General features: G+C 38.4%; 1 protein-coding gene across 2 annotated transcripts in view; it reads right to left on the minus strand.

Annotated features, from left to right (window-relative positions):
* The window catches only part of LOC128654285 (signal transducer and activator of transcription 1-alpha/beta), a 507,532-nt gene that overhangs the window by 99,174 nt on the left and 384,554 nt on the right, over nucleotides 1-23,804 (minus strand). For both annotated transcript variants that reach the window (XM_053708137.1, XM_053708138.1), the window contains exons 15-18: nucleotides 23,665-23,748; nucleotides 22,708-22,806; nucleotides 15,215-15,350; nucleotides 10,416-10,468 (exon numbers count right to left, since the gene is read on the minus strand). In XM_053708137.1, coding sequence (XP_053564112.1) covers nucleotides 10,416-10,468; nucleotides 15,215-15,350; nucleotides 22,708-22,806; nucleotides 23,665-23,748 — 372 coding nt within the window. The remainder of the gene's footprint in view (nucleotides 1-10,415; nucleotides 10,469-15,214; nucleotides 15,351-22,707; nucleotides 22,807-23,664; nucleotides 23,749-23,804) is intronic.

Below are 23,804 nucleotides of genomic sequence, written 5' to 3' on the forward strand. Positions count from 1 at the left end.
TTATCCGTTGACTTAGAGTATAAGGAAGTAGTAAATTTGTAACCATCACTATCCAAATATTTATTAATATTTAGATCTAAAAATGGTATTGTCTCCCTACTGTATGTAAACTTAAACCGTATGGTGGATTCAAGCTTGTTTAAGGTGTCAATCCAATTGACTAAAGAATCAACAGGACCCCTCCATATCAAGAATACGTCATCTATATATCTGGCGTAAAACTTTACGCCAGAAAACACTTAGAGATCTTTCATGCAGGATTTTATGAATCAGTTTTTTTTGCTTTTTTTAATAATTTGTTTTGCTCTGTTTCCCATTCTCTAAAGCCTGTTATATATTTATCATATACAGGAGCATGGATATAAATTTGCAGAATTTATTTAATTTTTATTTTTTTCTAATATTGTTTTCTTGCAATTATGTCTCAAACTGAACCTGCCTCTGATGTTAGTGAAAATCCAGACGAAGATCTGGTGGGAGGCACATTTAGCTTTTTTTTTTTTCTCACAAGGCTTGGGAAGGTTGATTCAGGACCAGTAGTTACTGATCATAATTTCCCTGGGGTACCACATAGGCTTACGGTCTCACCCTCCTCAAGGAAGATTCCTCCTGTCTTGTATTCATAAAGATCCTTTAAACACCAGAGCTATTTGAGTAATTACTACAGTCCCTTTAGAGGAGCAGAATAAAGGGTTCTATTCCAAGGGTGGGTCTCATAGACTCTTGCCACTATGAAAGAAATGAATTTATCAGGTAAGTTCTTACATAAATTATGTTTTCTCTCATGTAAGTGGCAAGTGTCCATGGGCTAGTGACATATGGGATTTAATACCCAAGATGTAGAAGAAGGTAGAAGAAGAAGGTAAGTGTCCTGTAAGTCTATTGTGGACATGAAATGACCTTGCTGAACAAAAGGCAGAATAGTCCTTATAGTCACCATCTTGAAAGTTGGGACTCTTACAAAACGATTTAAAGTTTTCAGATCCAAAATTGGTCTGAAATAATTTTCCTTCAGGTACAATGAATAGATTTGAATAAAAACCCCAATCCTTGTTCCTGCTGTGGAACTGGGACAATTACCCCTGAAAGTTCTTTTACTGGTTTTTTTGTTACATGGGTAAGAGAGAATCTTCCCAAAGGAAGTCTTATTTTTAATCCTATTCGACACCCCTAATATATTCTGAATCCACTGAGTTTGGACAGTCTGCCCAGGCTCTTTAAAATAGTTTTAGTCTGTGAAAATGTCCAACAGACTTAATCCTGCTTTTTGCTTTTGTTTTGTGCAGCATGAATGCTCCTATTCCTACAGTGACTGTTGTATAATAATAGCATTCAGTCCAGGTTAAAAAAATCTTTCCCTGGAAATTAAAGGAAAAAGTCTGCTTTTAAATATTATGCGTTAGATTACGAGTGGAGCGCAAACTTTTGTACCCGAGCGATAAGGGGTATAACGCAAGGGTTTGTGCTTATTGGTCTTACCGCTTGTATTACGAGTTACCACAACTTCAGAGCTCTGGTTAACTGTTTTGCACAAAACACATCAAAAATACATTACAAAAAGTACACTTACACTCATAATAACACTATCTAATAAAAATGATTCACAAAAAATATTGTACACAAAAGTTATAAAGGCTCAAAGATATGAGCTCTCAGGTGTAAGAAAAAAAAGGCAGGCAAAGGGCTTTAAGATATATATATATATATATATATATATATATATATGTATATATATATATATATATATATATATAGGCAATGAGGAGACATTTTGGGGCCCCTGACTTAACCATTTATCAGCCCCCCCCCCCCCCTTCCTTTGACATGTGCAATTTTAGACCAAGTGACTAAAACGTATATGCACTTTATTCTTAAGTGTCTATTTAAACTTGGAAATGTTGTAAAGGTAGTAACATACACACACACAGACACACTCATACACTGAAAAACACACACACACTCACACATAAGGATTCACATATAGATACTCTAGCAGACACGCAAAGAAACACACTCAGACACAGACACCCAAACAGACACTCAGTAATGAGGTAAACTACAGTTTTGTAAAAAAAAAGGAGATTTAGAAAACAAAATATAGAATTCTCATTATCTTTTTGTAAAGGAAGATGCCAACTAAATGATGATAACAGCATGCAGTGGCTGAAAGGAAGGGCCCTGAACCGCCTAAACAATAATTTAAAGGTTAAATGGTGGATTGGTGACTTCCGGAAAGGTCTCTTTAGTCTCAAAGTCTGTAGAAAGATGTGAATAATCAGTAGTAAGGTCAAAATGTCCTAAAAAGGAACAGACAATGGACACACACACACACAAACTCAGACTTGCACATACACTCAAGGAAACACAGACAGTGACAGCCTCAGAAAACACACAAAGACATACACACACACACAGAGACACCCACAGAAAACACACAAAGACATACACACACAGAGAGACAACCACATAAAACACAGAAAGACATACATACACACACCCTCAGAGACACCCACAGAAAACACACACCCTCACAGAGACATCCACAGAAAACACAGACATACATACATACACACACACACACACACACACCCTCACAGAGACATCCACAGAAAACACAGACATACACACCCACCCTCACAGAGGCATCCAGAGAAAATACACAAAGACAAACATACACACATCCTCACAGAGACACCCATAGAAAAAGCTCAAAGACATATGCACACACCCTCACAGACATCCACAGAAAATGCACAAAGACATACACACCCACAGTAAAAAAAATGCATACACACTCATAGAGACACAAACCAAAGCACAAAGACATAAACACAGACACCCACAGAAACACTCACAGGAGGAAACATGTATGCACCTTGCATCCCCTAAATAAACAGTGTGTGACATGCATGATAAAAAAAATTGCAGAAATTAAGAGATCACTTTTTAAAGAATCATATTTGTAAATGGACAAACAAAAATAACTCTGTGAATTCAAAATTGTACATTAATGATCTGGGTAGATGGCTAGATAAAGAAAAGTACTTTTAAAAGGTTGACATATGTTTGTTTTTTTCCCCATTTTCCCCAACCATGAGCAACACTTCAAATATAGTGTACAAATGATCCCATCTGTCAACTGTACTTATGGATTTTGAAAATGCTGTACTCTATATGGTCTTGGTGGAACCATAAGATGTGGTACTCATACCATTAGATCTGGTTAAATGCAGGATTTAGGCTTGTTGGTATGTATTTCAAAATTAAGTCAGCTGTAATGTAAACTGAACAGTTTTAAGTTAACCTGTCTCATTTCAAACACTGAGCAATCTTAGTCAGAGAGTATAACAATTTATGCAGATGTAAAAATCTTAGATAAAATGCCTCGTTGCATCTGGAAAGTCCTTGCATAAAGGGGCAATAAACTGGAATGTAATATATATATATATATATATATATATATATATATATAAATTCATATCTGGCAAAAGGGCACCTACCATTTGTGTATTGAGGAGGAAACATTTCTGCATGGTTTTAAATATAGCATTTCTACAGCATTGTCAAATAATCATAAATACACTGCTGCTAAAAAAATTTGTTTTTATGGACCCCTGGCCCCACCATACAACTACTACCATACTGAAGTTACAATCCAAAATTGCACAAAGAAATAAAAAACATTTGCTAAGTAAGTCCTACCTCCTCTGCAAATGAAAGTGATCTACCGTTTGACTCAGGCACACACTGTACAAACAATGTGCCAAGTCTGTCTCACACTGTGCATAATGGTTTAGTGCACACTCAGAAATCCTCTCAAATGCTAATACTTTACTCCTTGTAATAACATTTCCCATGCTCAATTAGCACTCTGCTGTAGTACCCACTGGTAGCTGCCAAAATTTAAAAAAAAAAAAAAAAAAGTTTTTTTTTTTTTTTTTTTTTAGTTCTTGCCTCATAGGGCCCCCCTGGCCCATTGGGCCCCTGACAGGAGTCACCCCTCTCACCCCCTGATGGCGGCCCTGTATATATATAAATCCAATTCCAGGTGCACTCACTATAACCACATTAGCAACAGCCAGGGTGCTGCGTGTAATACATACACAAATTTCCTTTTCAGCATAAAACGCTGCTCTCACCGGTCTTGAGAATGATATGGTTTATTCACATCTCATCACATCAATAAATCACTGCATAAATACCCCCAAACGTTTCGGTACCGGACTGGCACCTTTCTCAATGGGTAGTTCAAATGTCTCCAAATGTTCTCTAACAAACTAACACACCCGTTCCCTATTTAAACCCTAATGTGCTCAAACTTCCGGTTCAGCCAAGCCAATGCACTCCTGCCACGTAACCACTGACGTATACCTTGTCTTACGGTCCAGACGCATGGCTAATTTGCATAACCTCTCCCCTTGTGCCGAGTAACGACTACGTCACCATCAGATCGATTTACTGCAGCAAGGATAAGCAACGGTGTAGCTGGACACCGAAAAAAAAACACACCAACATATCTGTCTACAAATACTCTACACTAACTATACTTAAAAACACAGTTTGCCTATCGGTATGTTCCCAATTAGGCAATTTAAAAATTAAAGTAGTCCCTAACTCCTTTCATGCTTATTGCAGTATGGTAGAATCTTAATAAAGGAGGAATAGATACTCATCGGTTGAGCCCCCAAGATTGATATATCCATATCGAAAAAATACAGACATCAGTAATCATTCCGGGGGGTTATAGTCCCTTATTCTTTTATTGCCAGATGAGACCTAGATCGTCCGATCATAGCCAAATCCGGCTAAAGAAACACATTATAGTCCAGCTGGACATTCAAACCTTTAGAAGCTACGGTGTCTAGTCGATAGATCCACAAAACTTCAACCTGCAGGAGTTTTCTGTGCCTATCCCTACCTCTAATCAGTGGTGGCACATAATCAATTATCATAGTCCTTAGACTGGCGGCAGTATGCCCTGCTTGCATAAAATGCCTGGCCACAGGTTGATCTGATTCCTGTTTGTCAATGGCAGCTCTTATGGCATGGCGATGATTAGCCATCCCCTCCCTGAATGTGGTTGAGGCTCTTCTAGCCAGAACAGTCATAGTAGCGCTTTTAAAATTAATGGCTGTTATTTCAAGAGCTGAATCACAAATTAAACTGTTAGTAGTCCAACCAACCTCAAGCAATCCTGAATTTCTTCAAGACTGCAATAGCTGCAGCAAGCATGCTACATTGACAGGTGGACAAAACATAACCTGCCAGCTGGAAGGATCGTCCGTAAAGGCTTTTCAGACTTTCTGTCCATTGGATCTTTAAAGAGGGTGCAGTCCTCCTAAAGCAGGGGTCGCCAACCTTTCGGACTTCAGGGACCACTAAACTCACAATTATGAATCCCGTGGACCACTAACATGATTTTTTTTTAAAAAGGTACAAACCTCTATGTGTGTATACAGTGTACATATATATATATATATATATATATATATATATATATATATATATATATATATAATAACTCATTGTGTAAACCATTTACAAATCTAAACAAGTCAGAAGACTTGCATTAAAACCAGAAACTCTCTGACTACACTGTTTCCAATGCAGCAAAGGAATCTGGGTAGGATATGCAAATGAGGTTCACAATGACTCACCTTTTTACTTTTAGCCTGTTTTTAAAGACAGACTTCCCTTTATGCCATAGCACTGCTGCATTACACAGCTTTTATGCTTAGCTAGGGTTAGTAAAGTGATTCTAACCAATCCCAGGACAGCTGTTTCGTGGTTTTGCCACTCATCAGCTGGGAGTAGGTTGAATCACTGCTTGGTAAAGTTCATTTCTGGGGGAAATTCAACAACAATTAAAATTATGGGTAGGCGAAAAGTGAGTTTAAAATCCTCCACTAAATACAAAATATAGAGAAAATAACTCATTGTGTAATTCATTTACAAATCTAAACAAGTCAGAAGACTTGCTTTAAAACCAGAAACTCTCTGACTACACTGTTTCCAATGCAGCAAAGGAATCTGGGTAGGATATGCAAATGAGGTTCACAATGACTTACCACTTAACTTTTAGCCTGCTTTTTAAAGACAGACTTCCCTAATTGTTGTTGTCCTGGGATTGGTTAGAATCACTGTACTAACCCTAGCTAAGCATAAAAGCTGTGTAATGCAGCAGTGCTATGGCATAAAGGGAAGTCTGTCTTTTAAACTCACTTTTCGCCTCCCCATAATTTTAATTGTTGTTTTATATATATATATATATATATATATATATACGGTATATATATATATATATATACACACACACACACTGTAGTGTACATAACTAGTATAACCATAGCTAAGTTTACATTATGTATATATTTACATATTTTCAAGAATTATTTTTTGGAATTAAATAACCAAATGACAGCTGAAGGGTGAGTGCCAACTTTTGAGCTGGAAACAGAGAGGCACAAAGTGGGGGGAAAAAGAATTATGTTTAAAAGGACGACAAGTCTTCCAAGTTACCTCCCCAGTTAGGAATTATTCAAAACTACTTATGATCATGGACAGACATTGGAGTCATAAATTAAGTTTATATCAGAAAGCTCTAAATATGGATGTGAGCTAACCACAACTGATGTTACTGGCAATTACTATAATACTGGTGGGATATGACTGATCTGCTGGATGGCAATTACTGGAATTCAGGTGGAATGGCTTTGTGCGCCGGATAATTATTAGAATAAAAAATAATTAATATTTAATAAATAAAAAAAGAAGATGGAGGGGAGGAAGACAAACAGTGATGTAAGTCAATCTGAAGAAATTAGGAAAACTACTACAAAGAGACAGGTAAAGGGAAGAAAAAAAAATGAAATATAAGAGAGAGATTGTTTTTTAAAGATTTTCTTTTTTCTATACTTTAATTCCACTATTTCAAGCCAAGACTATACCAACCTCTGGTGGCTTTAGAATTGAAGCATCTTTCTCTGAGCAGCACGCCGGGCGGGAGGAGTTAAAAATACAATCTAGCTACGCAAGTTACGCAGAACTACGCAACGTGCGTAGGGAGATTGTAATTTAACTTCTCCGTCGGTGATCACTGATGTTCAGCCAGGAACTGTAGGGAGTTGCGGCGCGATGGGGGTGACACCATCAGAGGAGATTAATTCCTGTGTGATGGTGTCAAGGACCACCAATATCCTCTCGTGGACCACCAGTGGAGTCTAAAGTAATGGTAGCCCGTCTGGCTAGACAGAATGAAGATGGAACTATCCACCTTTGGAATAGTTTCCCATACCTCTAACCTTTCAGAGGGAAAATAGAACATAGTCTTGAATTTGACAGATGGAACAAAAAGGAATGCCTGGTTTGTTCCATTCCTTGGTGATTAGGTCAGAAACCGAGACAGGTAAAGGAAAGGTAGATGGCTTTTTCAGAGCTGCCTTAAAGTATTTATCATTCTTCTTAACAGACTGTTTGTTTGTAGCTGGAGGATCTTCATTCTCCTATTAAACATTCTTGCAAGAGGGCATTTATGTGCTCAAACCTAAAATTAGCAGGTGGGTCATGAGTTTCTGAAAAATTGTCATCAGAAGAGGAGGATTCTGATTCCACTTTACTCTTGCTTTCTGCAGGGTAGCTAGATGGGTTGCTCTTTAGATATGTCCCTGTTAAGGATTCCAATCCACTCCTTGCAAGCATATGCATTTAACTGGTGAAAGTATGACAGCCAGCAGTTCTGAAATTGCTGAGTGGATATATTGCTTCAAATTAGGGGACAAGTCAGAAGAGCTGTCCTGGGGGTAACCATTGTGGGTTGTAAATTCCTAAGCACTCCGCTTCAGATGGAACTCTGCATGACCCTGTCTAGCATTAGATATAGACTAAGAGCACAAATGGCATAACTGAGTGGATGAACACACCATTACATCTTTACATATTAGATTGTCCTTCCAAAGGGTCAGCATGATGTCCTGAGACGTTAGCTGTACCAGTTTGCTCCCAGTATATAGTATAACAGAAGGATAGACAAATATTTACAAGTAGATAGCATCACAGAAATACAGTATAATAGGTACAGAAAGAGTTAACCTCCTAAGGACACAATGTAAAACTGAAGTCCCTAGAAAAGATACAGTAAAATTAAACACTGTCTCTTTAAATAGGAAAAACATATCTTTTAAATTGCATGACATGTAAGCAATAAGGGGTTAAAAATACATAAGATTAGTTAACCTCTGGAATTTATGGTTGCTCATCGCTAATAAAGTACAGCAGAAATTTAACTAAGTGTCAGAAAGATGGCCACCAGTCAGTTGAGGAGAAGGAGAAAGAAAGTGCTCTATTTTTGTGTCAAAAGTTACTCTTGAGGTCTGCAGAGTGTTATTAGCCCCAAAAGTAAAACTTTACTTCCAAAGTAGCTGTCCTCTTGATCTTCTGAAAGCCTGCTTCAGAAGAGAACCAGAGAAAGCACAGTGCCAATGAACTGTAAGTTTATAACAAGGACCAGCACACTGTAAACCAAGGGATTGGTAGGCATGCCCACATTTCACCTGGGAGGCTGGTGGCATCTCCAAACTGGGGGAAGATTTTTACTGCCTGTCTGAACTCCTGTCTATCTCTCTGCCCTGTTTGGGGAGCATTTTCCACTCTCAAGAGGTTAAAATCTTAAAGATGAAGGAATGGTATTGAGAAGACATTAAGCAGTGGTCAGACATTCAAGATTAATGAATAAACATTCAGTAGTTAAACAATAGTTCTCTCTCTATACATCCTCCCTTGGAAAACTTATATCCTTCTTTGGTTTCCAGTACCATTTATATGCTGATAATACCCAAATCTATCCTTCTCCTGATATCTTTCCCTCTTTACTCAACCATATTACCAACTGTTTCCTCTGGGATGTCCTCACACTACCTGCAACTCAATTGTTCCAAAACTGAGCTGCTTATTATTCCCCCCCCCCACACACACCCTCTTCAAGTTATCCAACACCTGACATTTCTCTGAGGGTTGGAGACTCTATTCTTAACATCTCACCCCAGGTCTGCTGTCTTAGGGTCACACTTGATTCAAAACTCACATTCACCCCACATACACAAGCACTTACCAAATCCTGCTGTGCACACCTACACAACATTTCCAGAATTCGTCCTTTACTTACTCAAAAAAACTACAAAAATACTAATTAATTCCCTTAGTTTGTCATACATTGACTTTTGTAATTTATTTCTAAATGGCCTTCCAAAACACAGCCTCTCCTCTTTCTAATCTATAATGAAGGCTTAAGCTAGACTCATCCACCTAAGTCGCCCATCTACATCAGCTGTTCTACTCTGCCAGTCTCGACACTGGCTCCCCATACACTCCAGAATACAATTTAAAGTATTAACCATAACTTACAAAGCACTCAACAACCTCACACTCCCAACTATATTTCCTCTCCCATCTCCAAATATTCTCCGACCAGTCCTCTTCGATTAACCTCTGACCTACGTCTCTCCACTCCTATTATTTCTATGTCCCTCTCCCGCCTCTAAGACTTCTCACATGCTGCTCCTATCCTCTGGAGCTCTCTACCCCACTCCATAAGTCTCCAACCTTGTATAGCTTCAGACGCTCCTTGAAAATATGCCTATTCAGAGAGGCTTCCCATCTCTCCTCTGTTTTTCATCCCAACGAAAATAATTCTTGCTGCCTTGACTCACTGCTGCAACTACAATCCATGTGACAAGCTACCCCAAACCTAATGTCTCTGCACCTTCACCCTGTAGACTGTAAGCTCTCTATAGCAGGGCCCTCTTCCTCCTGTACTAGATTTGCTTAGACTTATGTTTTGCATCGTATCAAAAATCCTTGTCATTGTATAGCCCTATCTCTGTACCCAGCGATACAGAATTTTGCGGCGCTATACTAATAAATGATAATAACAATAATAATAGTTCCTGAATAGGAGCCTGGTGCCAACTGAAAAATGGAAAACAATTCTTATTTGTTTGAAGTCTAAATCTGAATGAGGCAGATCTCTAAAGGGCTACCACATGTTTTCTTACATGTCTATGAGATAGAGTATCTAAAACCAATGTTAGAAAAAGAAAAAAATAATCTTAATAGTCATATGTTAGTGCTGAAACAGCAACACTTGGAATGTTTCCAAAAAATAGACGTTCATCTGTACAAATATAAATGATACAGCCTTGACAACCTAACCTCAAATAATTAGAAACTGTATAGACAGAAGGAAGGAAGAGGCACCTCTGGAATGGTTTCTGAGAGATTTCTATCTAAGCAGTATATCATTCTATAAACTACCAGCACCATATACTGTATGTTTCTAGAGGAGTGTGACACCACCACAATACATTTACATATATTCAAATATTTATATAGAAATATATTTTGCTTTGTATGGAGTTTACCTTTGAGAACTTGTTCCATGATACTACGCTGTCCTCTCTGGGATCCATCCCATCTATAAAAAAAGTGGGAAAAATATATATAACAATAGATCATAACTATATATTATAAGCCTACCACAACTAGGGAAATTCAAAATACTTACGGCTAGATTTAGAGTTTTGTCGGTAATGACCCGCGTAGCTAACGCTGGCTTTTTTCTGGCCGCACCTTTAAAATAACTCTGGTATTGAGAGTCCACAGAATGGCTGCGTTAGGCTCCAAAAAAGGAGTGTAGAGCATATTTAACGCCACTGCAATTCTCGATACCAGAGTTGCTTACGGACGCGGCCAGCCTCAAAAACGTGCTCGTGCACGATTCCCCCATAGGAAACAATGGGGCTGTTTAAGCTGAAAAAAAAACCTAACACCTGCAAAAAAGCCGCGTTCAGCTCCTAACGCAGCCCCATTGTTGTCTATGGGGAAACACTTCCTACGTCTGCACCTAACACCCTAACATGTACCCCGAGTCTAAACACCCCTAACCTTACACTTATTAACCCCTATTCTGCCGCCCCCGCTATCGCTGACCCCTGCATATTATTATTAACCCCTAATCTGCCGCTCCGTAAACCGCCGCTACTTACATTATCGATATGTACCCCTAATCTGCTGTCCCTAACACCGCCGACCCCTATATTATATTTATTAACCCCTAATCTGCCCCCCACAACGTCGCCTCCACCTGCCTACACTTATTAACCCCTAATCTGCCGAGCGGACCGCACCGCTATTATAATAAAGTTATTAACCCCTAATCTGCCTCACTAACCCTATAATAAATAGTATTAACCCCTAATCTGCCCTCCCTAACATCGCCGACACCTAACTTCAAACATTAACCCCTAATCTGCCGACTGGAGCTCACCGCTATTCTAATAAATTTATTAACCCCTAAAGATAAGTCTAACCCTAACACTAACACCCCCCTAAGTTAAATATAATTTAAATCTAACGAAATTAATTATCTCTTATTAAATAAATTATTCCTATTTAAAGCTAAATACTTACCTGTAAAATAAATCCTAATATAGCTACAATATAAATTATAATTATATTATAGCTATTTTAGGATTTATATTTATTTTACAGGTAACTTTGTATTTATTTTAACCAGGTACAATAGCTAAAATAGTTAAAATAATTACAAAATTACCTGTAAAATAAATCCTAACCTAAGTTACAATTAAACCTAACACTACACTATCAATAAATTAATTAAATAAAATGCCTACAATTACCTACAATTAAACCTAACACTACACTATCAATACATTAATTAAATACAATATCTACAAATAAATACAATGAAATAAACTAACTAAAGTACAAAAAATAAAAAAGAACTAAGTTACAAAAAATAAAAAAATATTTACAAACATCAGAAAAATATTACAACAATTTTAAACTAATTACACCTACTCTAAGCCCCCTAATAAAATAACAAAGACCCCCAAAATAAAAAAATGCCCTACCCTATTCTAAATTACTAAAGTTCAAAGCTCTTTTACCTTACCAGCCCTGAACAGGGCCCTTTGCGGGGCATGCCCCAAAGAATTCAGCTCTTTTTCCTGTAAAAAAAGACATACAATACCCCCCCCAACATTACAACCCACCACCCACATACCCCTAATCTAACCCAAACCCCCCTTAAATAAACCTAACACTAAGCCCCTGAAGATCTTCCTACCTTTTCTTCACCATACCAGGTTCACCGATCGATCCAGAAGAGTTCCTCCGATGTCCTGATCCAAGCCCAAGCAGGGGGCTGAAGATGTCCATTATCCTGCTGAAGTCTTCATCCAAGCGGGAGCTGAAGAGGTCCATGATCCGGCTGAAGTCATCATCCAAGCGGGAGCTGAAGAGGTCCATGATCCGGCTGAAGTCTTCTATCAACGGCATCTTCAATCTTCTTTCTTCCGGATCCATCTTGTAGACCTCCGACGCGGAACATCCTGCTGGCCCGACGGACTACTGACGAATGAAGGCTCCTTTAAGGGACGTCATCCAAGATGGCGTCCCTCGAATTCCGATTGGCTGATAGGATTCTATCAGCCAATCGGAATTAAGGTAGGAAAATTCTGATTGGCTGATGGAATCAGCCAATCAGAATCAAGTTCAATCCGATTGGCTGATCGGATTGAACTTGATTCTGATTGGCCGATTCCATCAGCCAATCAGAATTTTCCTACCTTAATTCCGATTGGCTGATAGAATCCTATCAGCCAATCGGAATTCGAGGGACGCCATCTTGGATGACGTCCCTTAAAGGAGCCTTCATTCGTTGGTAGTCCGTCGGGCCAGCAGGATGTTCCGCATCGGAGGTCTCCAAGATGGATCCGGAAGAAAGAAGATTGAAGATGCCGTTGATAGAAGTCTTCAGCCGGATCATGGACCTCTTCAGCTCCCGCTTGGATGATGACTTCAGCCGGATCATGGACCTCTTCAGCTCCCGCTTGGATGATGACTTCAGCCGGATCATGGACATCTTCAGCCCCCTGCTTGGGCTTGGATCAGGACATCGGAGGAGCTCTTCTGGATCGATCGGTGAACCTGGTATGGTGAAGATAAGGTAGGAAGATCTTCAGGGGCTTAGTGTTAGGTTTATTTAAGGGGGGTTTGGGTTAGATTAGGGGTATGTGGGTGGTGGGTTGTAATGTTGGGGGGGTATTGTATGTGTTTTTTTACAGGAAAAAGAGCTGAATTTCTCGGGGCATGCCCCGCAAAGGGCCCTGTTCAGGGCTGGTAAGGTAAAAGAGCTTTGAACTTTTGTAATTTAGAATAGGGTAGGGCATTTTTTATTTTGGGGGGCTTTGTTATTAGGGGGCTTAGAGTAGGTGTAATTAGTTTAAAATTGTAATATTTTTCTTATGTTTGTAAATATTTTTTTATTTTTTGTAACTTAGATCTTTTTTATTTTTTGTACTTTAGTTAGTTTATTTCGTTGTATTTATTTGTAGATATTGTATTTAATTCATTTATTGATAGTGTAGTGTTAGGTGTAATTGTAGGTAATTGTAGGCATTGTATTTAATTAATTTATTGATAGTGTAGTGTTAGGTTTAATTGTAACTTAGGTTAGGATTTATTTTACATGTAATTTTGTAATTATTTTAACTATTTTAGCTATTAAATAGTTCTTAACTATTTAATAGCTATCGTACCTGGTTAAAATAAATACAAAGTTACCTGTAAAATAAATATAAATCCTAAAATAGCTATAATATAATTAAAATTTATATTGTAGCTATATTAGGATTTATTTTACAGGTAAGTATTTAGCTTTAAATAGGAATAATTTATTTAATAAGAGTTAATTAATTTTGTTAGATTTAAATTATATTTAACTTAGGGGGGTGTTAGTGTTAGGGTTAGACTTAGCTTTAGGGGTTAATACATTTATTAGAATAGCAGTGAGCTCCAGTCGGCAGATTAGGGGTTAATGTTTGAAGTTAGGTGTCAGTGATGTTAGGGAGGGCAGATTAGGGGTTAATACTATTTATTATAGGGTTAGTGAGGCGGATTAGGGGTTAATAACTTTATTATAGTAGCGGTGCGGTCCGCTCGGCAGATTAGGGGTTAATAAGTGTAGGCAGGTGGAGGCGACGTTGAGGGGGGCAGATTAGGGGTTAATAAATATAATATAGTGTTCGGCAGTGTTAGGGGCAGCAGATTAGGGGTACATAAGTATAATGTAGGTGGCGGTCGACAGATTAGGGGTTAATTATTGTAGGTAGCTGGCAGCGACGTTGTGGGGGGCAGGTTAGGGGTTAATAAATATAATATAGGGGTCGGCGGTGTTAGGGGCAGCAGATTAGGGGTACATAAGGATAACGTAGGTGGCGGTCGGCAGATTAGGGGTTAAAAAAAATTAATCGAGTGTCGGCGATGTGGGGGGGCCTCGGTTTAGGGGTACATAGGTAGTTTATGGGTGTTAGTGTACTTTAGGGCACAGTAGTTAAGAGCTTTATGAACCGGCGTTAGCCCAGAAAGCTCTTAACTACTGACTTTTTTCTGCGGCTGGAGTCTTGTCGTTAGAATTCTTTTTTTTTTTTTTTTCTTTTTTTTTATTGAGGGAAAAGCGATACATAGATAAATTACAAAACAGAAAAAAGAAAAGGAAATCAGGATACATCTTAGAATTCTAACGCTCACTTCAGCCACGACTCTAAATACCGGAGTTAGAAAGATCCCATTGAAAAGATAGGATACGCAATTGACGTAAGGGGATCTGCGGTATGGAAAAGTCGCGGCTGAAAAGTGAGCGTTAGACCCTTTTTTGAATGACTCCAAATACCGGCGGTAGCCTAAAACCAGCGTTAGGAGCCTCTAACGCTGGTTTTCACGGCTACCGCCAAACTCCAAATCTAGGCCTTAGTGACTTCACATAAACATAATCTTCACTTTTGTAAGTACTTATACTAGCATCTGATTACCTTAACTGGTTGGGATTTTTTTTTTTAATATTGGTTATTATGAGTACCATATGAATGGGAAGTTTTTATCAGCTTTACATTATACTGTATTCTGCTGCACAATACAAGGTGACCAATACCTAAAAGCACAGCATACATAAATATGCTGATACAGGTGTAAAGAGCAAGCAGAGTTTACAGTCTCTGAGGATTTCTGTACGACCTATATGCATTCCTCCCTCTCCCAAGGTCACTATTTACTAGCCAGTATCAGTAAAACGTAAGGAACATAAGCCGAAACTTCAAAAATCTACAGTGAATAAAGGGTACTATGATAGCATCAATACCACAAAGTTTCTTCCCCAGCATTGCCAGCTGGTCTTTGTTAAGTGCCATCTTCGTACAGCATGAGAACTGCCAGCTCAAAGCTTCTGCCAGTAACAGCCAGGGTGCTGCTGGAGGCTTTCTGAAAAAACTAAATTCCTGCATAAATAAAAAAAATATATATCATATAACTAATCATTTTTTTTTTTTTTAAAAAAGGTGAAACCTATTATTCAAAACTGTACAATAAAGCAATGTATATTATTTAAAGCTATACCATAAAGAAATGTATAATTATATAAACATTCATTAAGAACATTAGCATGTGAGAACAGCATTTTGCTTTTTGAAAAGTAGATGACAGAGTTTTAACAGGATATTGAACTCAAAATGGATCCCTCCCTCAAAAACAATAATAAAAAAACTAAATTATTGAAGAACATATTATTTATTAAGAGTTGTTAAGAATAGCAACCATGCATGTGTTTAACCCTACATAGCAGACGTACCTTGCGGGACCTGCAGAGCAATGCAGGTCCCGTGAGATAACTGCCACTGACCAAATCTGCAGTGCTAGTTAAAGAGATAGCCTACACCAGAATTTTTATTGTTTTAAAAGATAGATAATCCCTGTATTACCCATTCCCTAGTTTTGCATAACCAACACAGTTATATTAATATACTTTTTACCTCTTTGAGTTTACCTCTACCTTGCATCTAAACATCTTCTGACAGCCCCCTTATTTCAGTTCTTTTGACAGACTTGCATTTTAGCCAATCAGTGCTGACTCCTAGGTAACTCTACAGGCGTGATGACAGTGTTATCTATATGACACACATGAACTAACACCCTCTAGTTTGGTAAAAAAAAACTATCACAATGCATTTAGATAAAAGGAGGCCTTCAAGGTTTAAGAAATTAGCATATGAACATCCAAGGTTTAGCTTTCAAATAAGAATACCAAGAGAACAAAGCAAAATTGGTGATAAAAGTAAATTGTAAAGTTGTTTAAAATTACATGCCCTATCTGAATCATGAAAGTTTATTTTGGACTAGACTGTCCCTTTAACACAGTTGGGTTATGTGAGTGTTGATTGGATCAGTGGCAGTTTATGCTCAGGACCAGCAGTGCTCTGCAGGTCAAGAGGTGTACTTCTACTATGTGTATATCCCATTTGCAAATTAATCAAGGTTCTTCAAACTACAGGTCAGGACCCATTACTGGATCCCAACACCATGTTTACAGGGACGCGAGCACTGTTACCTCCCTTTTTCCTATCTCTCTTTCTGTTCTCTCTCCCGCTGCTCTTTCTCCCTTCTCCCTTCTCTCACACTCTGCTCTCTCTATCACCCTCTAGCTCTGTTTCGTCTCCCACTCTCTCGCCTTCTGTTCTCTCTCCCACTCTCTCCCCCTATGTTCTCTCTCTCTGAGCCTCTGTACTCTATTTTCCATCTCCCTCTTCCCCTATTCTCTCTCTTCTCAGTCTCTCCCTCTGAAAGTGTGTGAGTGTGCGCGTTGTATGAGAGTGTGTGTGTTGTAAGTTGTAACTTGTATGAGAGTGTGGGTGGTGTGTGTTATTACCTTTTGCAACACTTAAGTTTGGCTAAAAATAAAGTAAGCACACATTTTAGTCACTACCCCAAATATTACAGCTATCTTGCTATATTTATTTCAGAAATGTGCACGCAGTGTGTAAAAATAGGGTCATAATGGTATGTGGTATCATTGCACTGGGTCTTGGGAAAAAAAAGTTTGAAAAAGCTTGATTTAAAGCGTTTTAATAAATATGTTTTTAAAGCATTTAATAGATATGCTTTCAGAACATAGAAAATTGATGGGAGATGTCTGGTTTGTCAAGAAATCAAAGAAAAAAAAATACATGAAAAGCTTTTTTCTTAATTAAGATTTAGCTGAATCATTCACTTCTGCAAATTGCATACAACATTGTCAAACATATGAGCATATGAGAGTCTGGCTTGTTAAGGAGTTTTAAAGTACATTGAATTGTATTTTACTACACATAAATACATATTTTATGGGGAAATCCTTTTAAGTCCCTTTAATGGGAGACTGGGTTCATTCAGTTTTTTGCACCAAACAAAAAGACATGCAGCTTCAAATGAAATAGGGGTTACTTATGCTGTCTCTAAATGTGTGACTGTACTTCTAACACTTATGTCATATTATGTATTATTTTGATGATGATGTTTAAAATCTTCAATGAAATCTTTAAAAAAACATAAACCTAGCGAAATAAAATAAGCACGTCAAACAAAATCAGTAGAGAACACCTTATCAACTATACCACTTTTTCATAAAAGGGTTTAATTTGGACTAAATCTTCTGGAAGAGGAGGAGCCTACCTCTTGAGACACAAATACAATGGAATTATAAATGTTAAAAACATTTATCAAAGTATAAAATTCCCTTGATATCCTTTCTTGAAAAGCATACCTAGGTAGACTCAGGAACAGCAATGTGCTTCTGGGAGCTGCTGATTGGTGGCTACACCTTTATGGCTATTTAACTGCCTTACCCAATGTGTTCAGCTAGCTCCCAGTAGTGCATTGCTGCTCCTTTAATTAAGGATACCAAGAGAATTAAGCAAACTTGATAATAGAAGTAAACAGGAAATTTGTTTAAAATTGTATGCTCTATCTGAATCCAAATGTATGCTTACCTGATAAATTAATTTATTTCATGGTGGTGAGAGTCCACAAGCCATTACTCCTAGGATTCAACTCCTGGCCAGGAGGAAGCAAAGATTCCCAAGAGTACTTAATTCTTCCCACCTCTATAGTATGCTAGTCTTACGTATAGCCAAGCAAGGATAAGCAGAAAGGAGATAAAGGAAGAAGCAGGGTGCAAACTAGAACTGCCGGCAAAAAAAATTACTTACATAAAATAAAAAATGGGCGGATCTCCTGAATTCTCACTGCCATGAATGAAATTATCTTATCAGGTAAGCATAAATTTTGTTTTCTTTAATAATGTGGTGAGAATCCATAAGCCATTACTCCTTGGAACTAAAACCCAAGCTGTGGAGTCCACGAGTAATGATGGGTGGGAGAAATAAAATTTAAATGCAGTCACATAATTCCTGTCTGGAGGACTTTCCTACCAAAGGCCGCTTCCAAAGAAGCAAAAAACTCAAAGTGGTAGAATTTAGTAAAGATATATAAGGATTACCATGCTGCTGCCTTGCAAATTTGTTCTACAAAAGCCTCAAATTTGAAAGTCCAGGAAGTGGAAACTAATTTAGTTGAATGTGCTGTAATGTGTTCTGAGGGAGACCTTCCAGCCTCCAAGTAAGCATTGTGAATCAAGAGTTTTATCCAAAAAGCTAAAGTAACTGCTGTGGCCTTTTGGCCTTTGTGTGGACCCAAGAAATGAATACACAAATTAGAGGATTGTTTACAATCTTGATGATAAAAAGGGGCCTTGAGACAGTAGGTCATGACTTGTGGAAGTGACCACAACGGGGCAACTGGACATCTGTACCAGATACGCAAACAACATTCTGCTTGGCTTTACTGGAGCAATCAGAGTTACTGATGATAGCTCTTGTTTGATCCTAGCTATCACTCTTGGCAGAAGAACAGAAGGAGGAAATATGTAAGCAAGATGAAATGACCAGGAAGCTGCAAGAGCATCTATAAATTCCACCTGAGGGTCCCTCGATCTTGCAAAGTAAGGATGAAGGGATTGGTGACTGATATAGTCTGATTACCAGTTGTTCACACCTGGCATATGAATTGCTGGAAAAAGCACAGAAATAGCTCTTTGCTCAAGTCCCAATTCGGGAAACTTTCGTCATTGCTAGGAAACTGCGAGTTCCACCTTGATGATTGATATAGGACAGTGCTGTGACATTGTCTGATTAAAACACAGATAAGTCTAGTCTTAGGCGAAACCAGCTGTGAAGGGCCCTGAAAATTGAATGGAGTTCTAGGATACTTATTGGTTACCTAAGCTCCAGAGGAGACCAAACTCCTTGAGCTTTCCTGGACCAACAAACTGTACCCCAACCTGAGAGATTTGCATACAAATGATGCCCCCTAAAAATGGATTGGTGAATTGTCCATCAGGACAGAGACTGTCTCACCTTGGAATCCATAAGAAAGCCCTGTATGGTCCTTGCACCACTGACGGAACATGCAGAGCTGAATAGGTTTATATGAAACTGTGCAAAAGTGATAGTGTCTGATGCTGTTATCAGACCTAACACTTCCATTCACTGACCTACTGTAGGATTGGAAAGAAAAGGAAGGGTTAAGCATGCTGTCTGATGCTTTAAACTCCATTGATTCATTAAGGAAATTGATAACTCCTAGGAAAGAGAACCCTTAGGAATGTTGATTCTCCAACCATGCCTTTGAAAAAACAACAAACATTTATTTGCATGAGATAGAGCTTAAGGTAAAAATGGAGTCTGAGGGGCGTGTCCGGGCAGCGGCCGTGATCGGTCGCAACATCAGTAGCTCTAGCAAAGATTTAGCTAAACCGCCAGTTATTGCTAACACAGTGGGTCGATTGGATAAAGATTTTTATGTAGGAACTTCTCAGAGTCTGTGAACAACTTTGATCCAAGCTCCGGTGTGTTCATGACTGCTGGGACCTGATCTGGACCACTGAGATTGCAGGTGGCAGCCTAACACGCGATCTCAGACCCCCCCCCCCCAACGGACGTGGGGGTAATGCAGTCAAATGCAGACTGCCATTAGTCAATTGTATATTAATAATGGAGCTGCGGAAGTGAGACTCTGAACTCCTAAATTGCCAAGCACAGGTCGCTACTATAGGTTTGACCAGGAACGGACCCATTTAAAATGGAGGCAGCTGACACACTTCTGCAAAGGCTTGTGGCAATTATGGACGCTCACTCCCGTGAGATTTACACAGTACTTGAGACAGAGCGGAATTCACTAAGAGCGCAGTGCAGGTCCTACACCCAAAAACAGCAGTTACCAGGGGAACCCTTATTGACCTCCTTCCCATGAGCTAAGGTGAAAAAGCCCCCCACTTTGGGGTCCACAATTATTCCCTCACCCAGTAATCCTAAGGGCAACTTTCAGCATAGAGGGAGCGCACTAATCTCCACAGTTAATTGCAGATTTAGCTGTGGCCCTGTGAAGCAGTTGCCTGAGGCGGAACGTACAGCCACTCCCTCAGATGTAAGCGATCACGGAGCCTTTATTTTGGATACCTCAATTGAGGAGGAAGCGTCTCTACAGTGAGAAGATAGAAACATAGAAGTGGGACAGCCAGTGAAGCTCCCGGACTCTATCAAGGACACTTCTAATGCTTTTGGTTTGCTGGAGACTATAGGGACAGGTCCTACAAGGGAAATCTATAGCGGCGAACCTTTGCTCCCTCGAAGATCACAAGCTTTGTACATACCAGCTACAGTAGATCAAATGTACACTTGTGTTCTGACTAGAAATTACCCTATGAAAATTGCAACCTACGATCTTCAGGCCAGGTCATCTGTGGGACTGCTACTCGGGAACCCCTCAAGAAGGTACCTACTAGTAAATATGAAGACACTCCTGGTAATTTGGCTCCATGCATCAGGAGTGCCTCTATGCATCAGGAGTGCCTCTGTGTGCTGTAAATTGGGACACCTCTCGCAAAGCACTAGACTGCTTACTTCCTGGAGCTGATCGACATGGTGTGGGTTAACTTTGTAATATAACAAGAAAAGTGGGGATAGGTTATATTATTTGGCTGAGTTTGCACTACCCCAATATTCCTCAGCTCACACAGCATTCCCCATGCAATATTTTTTCATGTAGCCATCTCTCCTCAAAAGGCCTGAAGGTGGGAGTGGGTCAAAGTTTTGGGGGACATTAAGCGTTAGTACAGTGGAAGCTCTATATTTTATTTTTCTTATTTTTTTATGTTGTTTCTGACATTAAGCTTTGCTTTCAGAAAAGAGTTGAAAATGGTAGTGGACTCTAATCTCTGGGGCTATTAGGGGTTAACTGTTTCATATAGCACCAGCCTATGTTTTGCTTCCCATTAAGCTGTTTTTATTGTTATGCCTGCCTATATCCTCATAAGTTGCTCCACCTATTTATAGAGCAAGATTTTACTTTTTCTCTCATAGCCCCTCCCAACAAGCTTAGGGGTTCTATTATTCAAATGTCTGCCCTGAAGTTTAAAGACATGTCTAACAAGTAACAGAAGACCTCGCCACACTATTATCTTGCATGTAGACTCTTATTGTTTCTCTTTTTTCTATCTCTGACTTTAGTGCATAAAGTATATAATTATATGAGATATATGGTTGCCCTTTAGTTTCATTATTGTAGAGGCTCCTCTTTAGAAGTGATGGTCCTGGCGCCAGCGGCCGAGGCGTTAGGGGCCCCTTATACTTAACATTGCACAGCAGTATTAAACAGATGTCAATTTGTTATTCCTTATTTAGTTAGCCTATATGAATCAGTGGGCTAATTTACAGGTAATTGCTTTACTATGTTCCCAACAAAGGTTAATTGAGCCTTTCAATCCTCCTCCACTAGTGAAATTCTATACCTAGCTTCCAAAAAGTGGGGTATATTTATTTTTATACGTGTACTTTACACTGCTCTTGTAGATGACGCTGCCTTATAGTTTTTGAGTCTGTATTCTCTATGGTATGTCAGACGTTAGTTACTATTGGTCCATTCCTTGGGCTCATAGTCCCCACAGTTCCTTGGTTCACGTGTTATTTTATTTTTACTAAATATATGTAAATCATTAAGAATATCAGTTGCTATTTCATATTATATATATATGCAGGCCCAAAAGTGGCCATTTCAAAAACTAATTTTCCTCTAGAATACATAAGTGTTTTAAGGTACAAGAGTGACCTTATGTGCCATATGAGGAAACCCTCTAAAGTAGAGACTATAAAACTGAGGTTTCAGATTTTCCCCTACTATGTATTCCTTGGTGTATCATATTAACCTATACCTTTGAATGTTTATATGAAGGTTTTGTTATTCATGTTATGTGTATTTTGGGGTAACCCATTCATGTTGTATTATTCGCACAACCTCAATAAAAAAAAAATAAAAAAAAAAAAAAATGGAGTCTGAACCAAGATTTTGTCAAAGAATGGAGCCCCCAAATTACCCTAAGCCCTGTTGACAGGAGAGTTCGCAGACCAAATGGAAGAGCAATAAACTGAAAGTGTTTGTCCTGAAAAAATGGTGGTAATCTAGCATACCTGAGAGTAGGGAGGAAATAAGTACTATTGGAGTTTTGGGAATCTTTACTCCTCCTAGTGGCCAGGAGTTGAATCCCAAGGGTAATGGCTCATGGACTCTCATCACCTAAAGAAAGAATGTTTGCGTTTCATGTCCGTTTAAAAAATACAATTCTGTAACTGAAATGTTTCAACCTTAAAGTTGACTTATAGCAAGTAAATAATGTTTAATAAATACTAATTAACATATACTCTTACATTTAAAATGGTTACTATGTTAATGAAAATCTGCAATGTCAAAAGCAAGCATTTTTTTTTTTACCTTGGGATCTGAACTGAGCAAGTTGAACCAGATCACAGAAGCCCATGCACTGTTGAACTGACTGATGTTAGAGATGATCACAAAAGGATTGGTGACAGCCTATGTGAAACAAAAGAGATGTAACCAAGATTATGGAGACAACTGGACAGATAAGAAGTGTAGGTATGCAGCAAAAGTATCCTACATGTATAAATTACACTGTTAAAAAAATAATAAAATAAAAAAACTGCAGAACCACTTCACAGAAAAAGTAGTTGATTAATGGAATGCACTTCCACAAGAGGTGGTAGGTAAAAATATTCTAATGAAATGTACGAATGCCTGGGATATATAGAAAACTATCCTAATAGCTTATAAACTTAAAAGTCAGAAACAATTGGGATACTTGATGAGTCTTTTTATCCTTATCTGCAGTTAAAATCTGTGTTACTTTAGTTTAGGCTGGTGAGATCAATGAATGCAGGTACTGGGCAAGAAATCCAGGATTCTGACTTTCATCAGATGAAGAAGAATCTGACCTCTTAGGTTTAGTTTAAATGCTAAAGTATATTTAAGCACTTTACTGAATGTGTAAGTTGTACTATCATAAATAAAAGGAAATTAATATTGGAAAAAAAAGTTCCCGTACTGAAAAAAACCTTTGTTGTGTTTCAAGCGTGTCTGACTCTCCACCAATAAAACCGCAGAAGTTATTCTAATAAGCCAGTAATGCAGACAAAAAATACATGTATGTTCTAGTTTTAACTCACAATGATCCAATATTATGGTTTTATTCTGCAGATTTACACCTCTGCTTTAGCTTTCTAATTGTGATTTTTTTTATTTCCTCATTGTTGATGTGAATAGTATTTGTTTTAAGTTCAATACAATTGGTAAATATAACTTTTTCCTCATATTTGTTTAACGCATCTTCAATGTAAAACGTGTAGAGAAATGGAACATGCTCAGATTCCTCACCTCAAGTTCGAGAGACAAGCCTTGGTAATCAAACTGGGTGATGAACGTAATGAGATGAAGTTCCTCTGTTATACTCACAGATCCCTTTAAAAACAAAATATATAAATAAGCCAAAAAAAAGAGAGGATTGTGCTTCAAGC

The sequence above is a fragment of the Bombina bombina genome, chromosome 3, assembly GCF_027579735.1.
Source record: "Bombina bombina isolate aBomBom1 chromosome 3, aBomBom1.pri, whole genome shotgun sequence".
Taxonomy (NCBI): Eukaryota; Metazoa; Chordata; class Amphibia; order Anura; family Bombinatoridae; genus Bombina; species Bombina bombina.